Here is a 12,921-nt window from a genome sequence, read left to right as displayed (position 1 = left end):
TATGTACTTTTTTTAATTGAAATCTGATTACATACAGTACATATATGACAGACAAATTTGAAAAAAAGTTGCTATTATGGAGTAGCACAAGGGGGCGGGTGGGCAGGCAACGACGATGCAGACAACGATGATACAAATTTAAATGGTAAACATGAGCCAACATCGAGTAAAGGAATTCTTAGTGGTCTATGCTATAAACAGTGGCAGGGTGCGCTTTTTTTTAATTCTTTCAATAGGGCCATTGATTGAGACAAATGGGAGGGCTGTAAAGGGAATGTAAATGTTATTTTTATCTGACAATACTATGAAGGTTGAGAAAGATAAAAACCTCATGAAGGCAAAGTTCTGACACCACCATTAACTATTTTGATGTTTCAGTTTAGTAGTTTTTTTCTACACTATAAATCAGTGCAATTTAATTATATTTTTTTAGTGTCCAACAAACTGTCCAGCTGGCCCTAAAGGACCCCAAGGACTGCAGGGAGTAAAGGTTAGTATTTCTGTAAAATATATATTTTTTCATAAAAGTGTGCTTGTTTAATGATCTATTTGTTTAGTAAAAAGGTATACTCTCTATGTTTCAGCATTGCATTGTCAAAGGTTGCATTGTGCAGTTATTTTTAGGCCTCTTATTAATAAAAAGTTACAAAGTGTCAAAGTGTTTCTAATAGATAGCTCATTTTGTGCACAAGGGCAAAATATCGGCACACAGCCAATTTGTCTTCTTTGCTTGCCAGCTGTGGTAAGTGAACTCACCAACTAGTGTGCCTGGTTACCAACAATAAATTAATAAAATGGCAGTGGTCAAGACCCGGTCACAGAAGGTGATATTGCCATGTAGCAGTATTCTCTGCAAATATTTTTGAATAATGCTAAGGATGGATACACACTAATTTACAGAGACTTTTTGAATAGTGCTTAACTGGGTTTATAATCTCAAAGATAGATTGATGGTATCTTCTTATACCTTTGTTTCCTCGGTTAATTGTTTACTATTGTACATGCTAAACCATAGGGGTTGGATAGAAATTGCATTATAATACAATATTCTTTTCTTTTAAGGGCCATAAAGGGCGTCCAGGTCCCCTTGGTGAGCCAGGACCACAAGGCAAAACTGTATGTATATCCTAAAATTGATTATGATTTTTTTTTAAATAAGTAGAACTTCCTAAAGAACAATAGGTTTAGCGGAAATAACCCTCCCCTATTATGTATCATGCACATGAAGAAAAGCAACATCTCTCATGCAGTCTGTCATTTGAATATGCACAAAACAACCCCTTGCTAAATGCTCAAATGAAGGGCCAGTGTCACTTTCTCTATAAATACAATTGTTGTTAAAGGCACCAAATTACACTACTTTTTGGTGACACCATACGATTGTGCCTAATCTAAGCCACGTCATTGTTTCGATCCCTTCAACTGAGCACTTAAATAATATCTTAAATCTTCTTAAATAACATCTTACCTAATTATACCATGCCAAGATAAAGCCAATCAGACACACAGGCAGTGTAGTACTAACTGGATGCATCCAAATTGTATTGCACTAGGATTTAGATCTGTTCTAGTTACTGTCTACTATTCATTCTCTGTATACCTGCACATGCACATACATTCATAAAAGTACTCGCATGTAAACTTGCACTGATTAATACATGAATATGCACATAAACATGCATTTTAATGTAATGTACTGTACCTGTGACAAGGCTATCATAGTACTGCAGCTATCAGTACAACTCAGCTAGTAGCTCAAAGTGAAGGGTCTGGGAGCTGAACATACCGATGCCTGCCTGGCGATTATAAGCATTTGACTGTAATTAAGTGAATAAGCAGTATTTCCTAAACACTGCTTACCCAGAAATCAGCCTCCCTCTGTTCCTTTCTGTCAAGGGGCACAGTCGGCTACAAAAATAAAATGGTATAAAGCCTTGCAATAGGGATCTTAGTCTCCACTAACAAAGGTACAGATCACCCCTGGACATGTGAAGAAAGTTATTGTTTCTGTGTGCTGCAATATTAATTTCTTGTTTTCTTTTCTCGTAACTTCAGAAAATTTGTATCTCATTATTAAAAACAATGAAATTTTCCAGTAAAATTAAAGCATTATTGTATATATCTTGGTTCAGTAGACCTTTTTTCCAATTACAGGGCACAAAGGGAGATGTAGGCATTTCAGGGGAACAAGGAATTCCAGGACCTCCGGTAATGTACAACCACCTGTTCTTACAAATAAATGTCAGCATAGCTGATATCACTATAGAGAAGGCTACATGTAATAGTAGCATCTCATTCTTATGTTTCCCCTTCTTTCAGTGTTGTAGCACACAATGGGAAATAGCCAGCACTAAGATTCACATTTACAAACTGTGATGACTGCTTCCTTCCTCTGTTTTCCGATTCTCGCTACCTACATGTAGGAAAAAGAGTATACAGGAAATGTTGACTGGACTCAGCTCTTTGTAGTCCAGGAAATATCAAGCCATTTTCTCTTGCTTGATAGTCTGACTAGTTAAAGTGGTTGAAAACCCTCTCATATACCCAGTGAAGGAAATAGCATCAGGCTATACACAGGTTTAAAACAAATCCTCCTACATAGGTTGTATCTGTTTATCTGCAGTCATCTGTCCTCTACATCAGTTCAAAGTCCAGAATTTACACATAATTTTTCTCTAGCAGCAGGGGGCGGAGAGCTGAAGTCTCACAGTGCAGATCTGCAAAGACACGTCTGAGCCCTATTTGGACAGAAGGGACCCCTACCCCTCACTGTACACAGAGAACATGCAGAGCTAAGGATATCAGTCCCAGGCTCTGTGCTGGAACTCCCTCCCCACGTCACCTTTTTATCTCATCAAAACCTTTCAGAAGTGACACATACTGATAGCAGAGGAAAAAGGCAGCAAGGAGAAACCACACTCACTGCTTTGGAAAGAGACAAGAACACGGTATAGAAGCAGGGCTGCCATCAGGGGGGGGGGGGGGGTACAGGCCATACAGATGTAGGGGGTCCGGATGTCCCGAGGGGCCCAGCCGTCCAGACCCCAACTAAAGATACTGAGTTGGTGCTGCTGTAGTAACTAGCAATTTCTATAATAGGACAGCTACAGAGTGAGCCAGTGGGATGTTTTTTTCTGTATTGGGATGTGTATTTGCTCAATAATCGAGAATGTCTCTTTGCTGAATATATGGGTATGTCTCTGTGCTGGATTAGGATGTCTCTTTGCAGAATATAAAGGGTCGTCTCTTCCTGGCTTGGGCCATCTCTTTGCTGATTCTATGGGGATGTCTCTTTGATGGATTGGATTCATTTTCTTAAAGGAATTCAGTGTGGGCGGATTCAGTGTGACGGCCATTGGACAGGCCCTAGGGGGGCCCAGGCCTAAAAGTGGGTAAGGGGCCCAAAAATGTCTGATGGCTGCCCTGTATAGAAGGATATGCTTTGTTCATATTTCATGTCCCGGGTTTACAACCACTTTAAATAGTAGCCCTGGCTATAAAAAAAACTGCATGCTGCCTGCAATAGTACATCCTATCAGCAGTTGTTACTAAAGTAAGTTTATCACGACAAGCAGAGCTTTTACAAAAAATAAAGACAATAAAAATTTAGTCACAGAACATATTTTTGTATGCCTTGAATTACCTGTATAATCCTATATTAGCAACGTGTTTGATAGTTAATTTATTATAAAATGCTGCAATCAAAAAAGTTGTTATGGAAATAGTAACATTTACTTTCAATTTTGAAATGTAATATGTAGTGGTAAAAAGGTATTATTCCCTTCCCTGCCATCTGCATTGGAATGAGAACAGACAGTAGCTTCATTTAGCCTTCACTGATCTCACAAAAATAACTTGCTATCTGCCAAGCAAAAAAGATGTACTGTATAGTATACTGTATATGGGGTGGCATTGGGAATCCTCAAAAAATAGTTTATAAAAGGTGTTTAACTTTTTCATTTTCAAAGTTTAACACACTTTTATTTATATCATGTCCTGTAATATACTGTATATTTATAGTATGCAGTTTTAGTTTTAAGACTATACATCTTTTTAAATGGAGGGGTGGAGCTTGATTTAAGTGTAACACGTAATTTGCAAGCAGCACCTGTGGTCAAATCTTCATTCTTGCACCTGAGAATTATAGCAATTGTTAGGTAGTCTATTCTCCCAAAGACACTTAACTATTTTAAATAATAACAACCAAAATAACCTGCAGCCATTACACTTAGTACTGGTGCTAGACCAGGGTTGTCTACTGCTAGACCAGTGGTATGCATTTAAGAGGCCACATGAAAAACTGGGACTGTTTTGGAGGACCAAACAAATAGGCTGATCTTAATTCTGCTTAACTAATATCCCAAGTACTGTATATGGGTGCACATAACTAGACACAAAATTCTCCTAAAATAAATATAAAATATAAATCCATATAGGGAACCAACATTATCTAATATGGTAAACTAGCACCTCCTTGGGCCATACATACATAGAGTTAGCAGAGCAGCCTGTCTATAGGAGCCTCATGAGAGTGTTTTTATATTCTCTTCATTGCTATAAGTTCCGCCTCTTAACTGTGGAGAGTGGGATTTGACAACCCCTTCCCACATGCCCTTACCTGCATCATATCCCTGTTGCCTACCTCCTATGGTCTACCCTAATTGTTTGAGGGGCACCACCACCCCTCCTACACAGCCAAAGCCACTCAAAAAAGGCAATAGTGCGACTGCTGCCATTTTGGCTACTGGAAAACCAATGAGGGTGGAAACATAACTGCTGCCATCTTGATGACTGGCCAGCCTAGACTCAGGGAACCCACACTTCTCTCCCAGAGCCATAAAGCAGTGTCATGCGCCCTGGGGGGGAGGGGGGGAAATTCACCAGCTGCCATCCCTTGTAGACATCTATTCTTCAACACATTACTGTGAAGGTACATAGACTTGCATGTACATACGTAAATTTAAAAAGAAAAAAGCAGTCGCCTAGACAATGCAGTTGTTTTGCGTGCATGACATACTCTTATTTACATTTGGCTTCCAATTTCTGATTGACCTCATGCAGGCAGGCCAAAGGGGTATGTAAAATGCCCAGGTCTGCGCTAGACTAACAATAACTAAAGTTATAGCTCCCAATATTCATCCAGCAGCTGCAAATAAAATGTAGAATTAAATGTAATATTAGTCAGTTGATCTTAAGTACTGAATAGCCTAGGGCCACAATATCTGAAGAAACAATATATCATTGTGTTTTTTCTTTAAACCAGAGAATTCTATTTGTTCCTAGAATGTACTCATAAGGTTCCTGGCTCTTTTCTCCAATTCAGTCCACAAGATGCCATCTCGGGGAACTCCGAAACACAGATCTCTTGTTTAGAACAAGTAGAACAAGCTTATAGTATTATTAGACACTGCCTATTATTTATTTTTACCATTTTAAAGTGCTGATAATAATTCAAAAAATTCTATCATTATTTATGATACAGGGCCCTCAGGGAGTCCGTGGTTACCCAGGGCTCGCTGGACCCAAAGGAGAAACTGTAAGTATCTATAAAAGTGGACATTTGAGATAGATCTTTGAAATTGTGTGGTCAGCTTGAAAAATATGTATTTTTATTATTACATTCGATATTATAATTTAATAGAGAGAGTGAATGTGTGCAGCATAAGGACTATATATGTATAAGCATTAAAAATAACATACCGTAATTACCAATAAAATAAGAACTTACATGCTAATCCATCATGATTCTCAGCATCTGCTGTACATGAAGATATATCTAAAATGCAGGAAGATCCCAGGTAGTACAGTGGGGGATAGGATGCACCAAGGCTTAGATTTACAAAATAGATTCCTTATCTATACTATAATATATATATATATATATATATATATATATATATATATATATATATATACACACTATAGGGGGAATGGGTAGAGGGATTTTTGATAGGATTCGGAAAGCTTTTTATATTTTAGGACACATCAAACTATCTTCTCTTGTTTGGTGGTCTAAGCAGTAAGCAGAGACCACATGCTGACTCCAATAGCACATTCTAGAGACAATTCTCACTAAGGCATGCACAACAGGAGAGGCTTGTACAGAACAAAGTATAATGAAATGTTATGACCTTGGGTCACAGAAAGGCCTCTTATATACCTTAGGATTTTCCCCATATAGTCATATATCAGCTATGTGTTTGATATCCCCTTGTGTTTGATATTAGTAGAGAGAGAGAAAGTGTGCGTGTGTAAAGACAGTGCATGCTTTTTACAATAAGCTATTACCTTTTGCAATTCACTTGCTTGTTCTAATCCTGTATTGAATTGTATTGTAACTGTATTGCCTGCCCTCATTTTGCACTATATAAATCCTGTATAATAACAATAATAATAATATTAATAATAACAATAATATTAATCTATATGTAAAAGGAAGGATCCCAGGTAAATAAGTAAGCAGTGTAACAATATGTACTTTATCATACTCCTCTTTAACTGTTATTCTAAAAGATGTTGTCTGAATTTCACAGGGACCAACAGGATATAAAGGGATGATTGGATCAGTTGGTGCAGCCGGGAAACCTGTAAGTTAATATAAAACTAAACATTTTCTTTGTTATGTTGGAAAGGTGTGTTAATAGCACAATCTAAAAGAATATATATATATATAGTAGGTTTATGAATGATTTTTCCTCAATCTGTCTTAAAACCTTAACCCTATCTCGTTTGTCAGTCAGTGTTGCACTGTTCATTCTGTCTGTCAGGGAGTAGCACAGTAATTCTGCAGTGGTAGGTTTGGTGTATTGGACTTATTATCCTCTGAAAACAAATGACTTTTCTTAACCTCCCTGTCAGTCTGATTATGTCCAGATTTCTGTGCTAAAAGCGGTACATGGTTTTGCATGGAAATCTGTTGTATTATATTTTAAAACTCACCTTCCTCTGTGATCCCCCGCCATCCTCCCCCGCTGTCCTCCCGCTGTCCTCCCGCTGTCCTGCTGCTGTGTGCTTGGCCGATGCCGGCACTTGCCTTCCGGTTCCCTTCCCTGCGAGCGTTGCGACGCAGGGGGGTGGAACCGGGCAGCAATTTAAAAAATGCTGGCAGGGCACAGGAAAAGTCACCAGGTGCAATCCTGTGGCGAAATGGCATAATACAGTGTAATCCGTTAGGATTGCAACTTAGTATCATGTCATTTAGTGTATTTACATTTTTGAATTTGCCGCCGGTTCCACACCCCTGCGTCGCAGGGAAGGGAACCGTAAGGCAAGTGCCACCACCTGTCCAGCACAGAGCGGGGAGAGAGAGTGAGGACAATGGGGAGGACAGCGGGGAGGATAGGGAGGGATCGTACGCAAGGTGAGTAACATTCTGAAGTAATCCCAAGTGTGGCTCGAGGTTACCGCTTTTGGTACTGAATATTTACCCCGAGCCACACTCGGGAATACTGCCAGGGAGGTTAAAGTAGAACTATAGGCAAACTTTTTTTTTTTCATTTTGAATAGAGCAAGGCTATGGGACATTTCTCTTCACTTCCTGTCCCATAGCCAAACAGGAAGTGAAAAGAAATCTCTGCACATTAGGGGAATTTTTTGGGAACCCCCAGGTCACCAGAACTAGTGTCCCCATTGGCAAATTTCCCCTCTATTACTTTTCCGGAGACAGCCCAAAATTTGGGATTTACTTTTACTTTTACTTTTAATGATGATGGTAAACAGGGGGAAATCTCCTTCACTGGGGCACAGACAGCAATTCAAAACTGACAAGAATTCTAATCCATCGCTACTCTATCCAAAACAAAAAAAAAAAAAAGTTTTGCCTTTAGTTATACTTTAAAGAGAACTCTGTGCTGTGCCAACTCAAAACTAAAGTCTATTAAAACTATAAATAATACTTATGTATAGCAGCTATGTTTTAAACAATGATAACAACATGGAAAAATTTGCACATTGAAAAAGTAAATTTGTAAAGTCCAAGGTAGCGCTTTTCATATTGAACCAAAAGGAAACAAAAGCAAATGTAAATAAAGTGTTGGTTTTTGCGCATGACAAAAAAAAGAAAAAAAAATATGTTGAATACAGAGGCTTACACTTCTTTTACACTTGTTTTTGTTTCCTTTTGGTTTAATGTGAATAACATTGTTATGGACTTTACAAATTAGTTTTTGAGACATGCACATTTTGTTGTACTCTGTGACCCTATTCAGAAGTGAGTTCATTTGAGCAAAATTATATTTTTTTGCAGTTGGAAGTGATAGAGGTGAAATTCCCCATAGACTTAGTACAGATTTCTCAGTCCTCATTACAGAATCCCCTAGGGAGCAGGAACATTTAATTAAACTGCACTTAGGGTGGTTATTATCACTAATGAGCACAGCCTCGCAGAGCTTTGACTTCTCTATGTCTTTTTCAGGGTGAGGAGGGGCCAAAGGGGCCCCCAGGAGAACCAGGAGAGAAAGGAGATAAGGTGAGTCATATTTTTTTCCTATTTAATATTCAAATAAAATGACTAAATGTGACATGCATTAAAAGGTATGTTTGCTCTGCATTGTATTCTATAAATGTGAAATTTGTCTCTAGTGCGATTAATTAGAAGAATTCTATTTACATATATTTCTCATACATGCCAGTGTGTTTGTTTGTATACTATGTTCTACACATACTGTGTTCTTATTCTCACACCCTAATATGTACGCTGATAGCAATACTTTTCAGTCTATGTCAGTGCTTTGACCTCCTTTCAGGCTAAACAACCTAAGCCTTTTAAGAGCATTGCATCTAACTTACATTTTCTTAAAAGAGGAATGTATTTAAGGGCTTTGTCCTATTGGAAACCTATTTTCAATTTTGTCAAAAGATCTTGTTTCCAAGCTTATTTTAGGGACAGAAAACATCAGTTCATATGAGGGAAGGCAAAGTCCCACGTTTACCTTAAGCTTAGCCCATACCCTTAACCAACAGAGCTTCTTATTCCTCAGATCAAATAGAGGAATGGAAACTCTTCCATTGATATAAAGTAGATGCGTTAGTCAAATAAGTTCAGTTAGTTAGATCCAAGGTTATGGGTCTTATACTTGTGTGGGCAAGACATTAATATGTTTCACCTTTTCCCTTATATTTAATATTAATAATATTGGCAATATAAATGCATTTTGCCATATATGAATTATCAATAATATTGGTAATAAACATGTCTCTTACCAAAAAAATACATAGAGCTATAAAGGCCTCTTAACAGTAGATTATTTCATAATTAAGTAACCTAACCACTGGGGGCATTCTGGCAACTAGCAGGGAACAAAAGGTAAGAAAGTAGCATTAATGGTGGTGTGGAATCCATTAGTGCCCAGTCATTAATGATGTCTCTAAAATTGCATTATATTGCCATGCCACTGTTAAATAGAACTGTGGTTAATGAAGTCTATTGAAACCGGCAAACAGTGTATCTGTGTTTAAAGCACCAAGGAAAATCCCATTGTCTTTGCTGATTACAAGCACCAACGTACAGTATATTTAAAGATTCAGTCTCCAAAGGTCTCAATGGGTCCCTCTAAACATAAGCGCTTCTTGTGTAAAATGCTCCCAGCATTCTGATAGAAAGGACCATATTATTTATCCATAATGTAGGGGTAAAATAACATAAGTTTTTTTAAAGGTGTGACATGTAGAATGTGTATCTCCAGTTGAGCCAACATTATATGTACACTGTGTTATTCATTTTCGATAATTTTCTAATTTTCTAACCAACAAAATATTGTTTCAGGGGTCCAGAGGTGTCATTGGACAAATGGGAGCAATGGGTCCTAAGGGAAACAATGTAAGTTTTAATTTTGTGTTTTTAATTATATATACAAATGAATGTATGGATTTTTACAAAGTAACAGCTACTAAAAAAATGGTAAGAGGCAAGAAATAGAAATGAAAGCCAAAGTAGGAAAGTGTTAGTGGGAAATGGGAAACGGGGAGACTAATATAGCTGCAATGGAAGAAAAGATGTTTTTTTTACTCAAAACTCTAACTTCACTCAAAAATTAAATTATGTGCTAAATGATGAAACCAAGCATCAATGACATTTTCTTGGTTGGGAGCAGAAGGCCCTGAAATACCATAGATGTCTTCTTCTGTCTTTTGTAGCTCCTTGGTTCGGTTATAAATTTATTTTATTTTTAAATAAGAGGTGAACTATAATCTTTTTTATTTTGTTTATAGCCTACATTTTACTATGGATTACACACAGCCTTCCATAAACTTTGGGCAGTTCCCAATATAGAATTCATTTTAGCTGGCCCTGGAGGCATTGACACATTATCCCGGGAAAATATTTGTATATAATGTTTCCTGTTTGCCCAATCAGTAAAACACTTGTTAAGAAAGGTAGCCTCAACTGCTCACAGGATTGTGAACAGGCTAAAGCTAGATGGTTTCCATCTGCTTTAGATGCCATCACTTAATGTGTAAAATACTTTCTCCTTATATTTGTGTTCCTACAAAGAGTTATAGTACTTGCATGCCTTGTTTTAGTATTAATTCTAACCTTGACAATAAATAATCATCACTCTTTCTCATCTAAATGAATGTTCATTTGTTAATTTTTATTTAGTGTGAGCAAAGTGTTTATTGTGTTCAGAGCCATTAGTTTTTCACCATTAGGCCCCTTTTACATGGGTGGATCTGTTTTGACAGACTCCGGTTGCTCAGCAGGGATCACTCCGCTGATCCCCGCTGAGCAGGCAGATGACAGGTCCCTCTCCTTTATGGGGAGATTGGATAATTACAGACAGCCTGTCTGCTGACATCCGCTACTCATAGAGGACAATGGGTGGTTGATCGGTCTGATCGTGTGAAATAGGTCTTACATAGTTTCCTTGTGTAAATAGGCTTGGCCCACATTCATAATCATATTTCTGACTTTGCAAATGTATAGACCAATTGGTGATAAGTAGTAATATCTACCATTGAACATCTTCTTTATCATCATTTTTAGAATTTTGAAAAAGCGTAATTTCCTTTGTATAATCTTAATTTTTTTTGGTCATTTAGGGTCTCCCTGGCATTGACGGAAAAGATGGAACTCCTGGTGTTAACGGTGTAAAGGTAAGTACTTCAATCGTTCTCCTATTCTATGCCCTACAGCCTGTTTATTTCCATGCTTGCATCTAAATTTATGTTTTTGTCTTGTCTAGGGTAGTCCTGGGCAAAATGGCATCCCTGGTTCACCTGGTCATCAAGGCTTAGCTGTAAGTATTTAACTGCTAAATTAATAAATGTAGAAAATAGAAAACATAGAGGTCTTGTCAAGTCAAGTGCTTTCAAATGACTCTAGTTGGAAAAAGTTAACCTGATACTGATTTTTGGTAAGGGATGGGTGCTAAAGATTTGATAAGCTACCGGTTAACCTTGCATCAACTGTTGAGGCGATATTGATGGGATTTAATCACTGGAGAAGTCAGCTTTGTCCACAACCTTGGAACCCCACCCTTCTTCTTTCTGTAGGATAAGTCTAAGGTTTTCCTGCAGCATTTTCATTTGTGTAACCTTAATGCAAAATCCAGTATTGAAGAGGCAGTGAGATAATAGACATGACAGGTGGATAGAGTTGGATCAAGTGCATTTATAATCATTTTGGATATACTGTTCACTTTAAGGGGTTATTCAAACGGCTAGAAAAAAAACACTGCATTTAGACTCGTATTTTCGTAATGAAAGAAAGGTTCTTGATGGCAGAGCTAAAGCTCATGCAAACAGGCAGATCAAGTGCTGCATTTAGGTGCATATTTTCTGCATGAAAGAAATATCCTGCATAAAGTACTCGTCTAAACTACTCACATTTATGCGCATTTATACACATCTATGTGCATATGTGAGTGAGATCTTCAGATCCACGTGCCTAAAATCTGCAGCTGTGTCCTACTTTTTTTGTGCGTGACTGGACGCAGTGCACATTTTTGTTTGTAGATGCAGCTGAGTGTATGGGCTCATTGATTACTATAGTGCTGCATTTAGAGGCTGCTAAGGCTGCTAAGGACCTGGAAGTTCTGTAATAATTAAAGAATATTTTTTTTTTTCAAATGTAACATAATTAGGTTTTGGGATAATTATTTTTTTTATTTAACATAATTAAGTTTTGGGGACTATTTAAATAGGTATACTTCAACATTTTACTATCATGGGTATCTCTATAAGTTGTCCTTCTAGACACACTGTATAAGTGGCAGATCACAGATTCTCTTTCATATCTTGACTTTGCAGATTTATGTGAATTGTTTGAAAGCAAAACTTACAATAGTTGTTAAACTTCTAAGGGTATTACGTAGAGTCTATTTAACTTATTTACTTTTTTATCAAATGTCGACATAATAAAATGTTTGCAATATCTTCTATATAGAAAATGCAGGTTATTCTATAACTCGTAAGTAAAAATGTATGCATAGCGTCAAATAGTTGTTAAGATCCCTAGGTCTAACTCATGTATTCAGTTTAAATACACAAAAGCTTAGTGGAGTATTTCTTTAATCATCTATTTCTGTTGAAAATAATGTTTGGCCACTAATGGAATCTTTCCCCAGTACTCGCTGATGCATTAATGAGGATGCATTTATTTGCAATCTATTTTAAATGTCATCTACAAATCCTGACTTTCTTATTCTTTTTTAGGGGTTACCTGGACAACCAGGCACCAAAGGAGGTATTGGTCAAAAGGTATGTATTTGATGAAAATATTTAACTTGACCATATAGATATTCCAATGCTAGTAATCATGGATTTTTTGATAATTCTTAATGTAACCAGATGTATTCTCAGAGGTGTTTATAGCTTTTATGCTGCTTGAAGGGAAGTGTGAAATTGCTTCCAACACAGTAAGTCTCAGACGTTGTACATATTAATTAAACAGTGTAAGAAACACAACATTAATCAGTTGAT

General features: G+C 37.3%; 1 protein-coding gene across 1 annotated transcript in view; it reads left to right on the top strand.

The window, feature by feature from the left end:
- The window catches only part of COL9A2 (collagen type IX alpha 2 chain), a 116,605-nt gene that overhangs the window by 60,612 nt on the left and 43,072 nt on the right, over positions 1-12,921 (top strand). Inside the window, exons 11-20 of the mRNA XM_082247604.1 lie at positions 434-490; positions 1,063-1,116; positions 2,155-2,208; positions 5,483-5,536; positions 6,534-6,587; positions 8,414-8,467; positions 9,764-9,817; positions 11,041-11,094; positions 11,184-11,237; positions 12,655-12,699. Coding sequence (XP_082103730.1) covers positions 434-490; positions 1,063-1,116; positions 2,155-2,208; positions 5,483-5,536; positions 6,534-6,587; positions 8,414-8,467; positions 9,764-9,817; positions 11,041-11,094; positions 11,184-11,237; positions 12,655-12,699 — 534 coding nt within the window. The remainder of the gene's footprint in view (positions 1-433; positions 491-1,062; positions 1,117-2,154; positions 2,209-5,482; positions 5,537-6,533; positions 6,588-8,413; positions 8,468-9,763; positions 9,818-11,040; positions 11,095-11,183; positions 11,238-12,654; positions 12,700-12,921) is intronic.

The sequence above is a fragment of the Pelophylax lessonae genome, assembly GCF_965119305.1.
Source record: "Pelophylax lessonae genome assembly, chromosome: 2".
NCBI lineage: Eukaryota > Metazoa > Chordata > Amphibia > Anura > Ranidae > Pelophylax > Pelophylax lessonae.
Note: the sequence above shows the minus strand (reverse complement) of the source record. Positions and strands in the feature narration are given on the sequence as shown.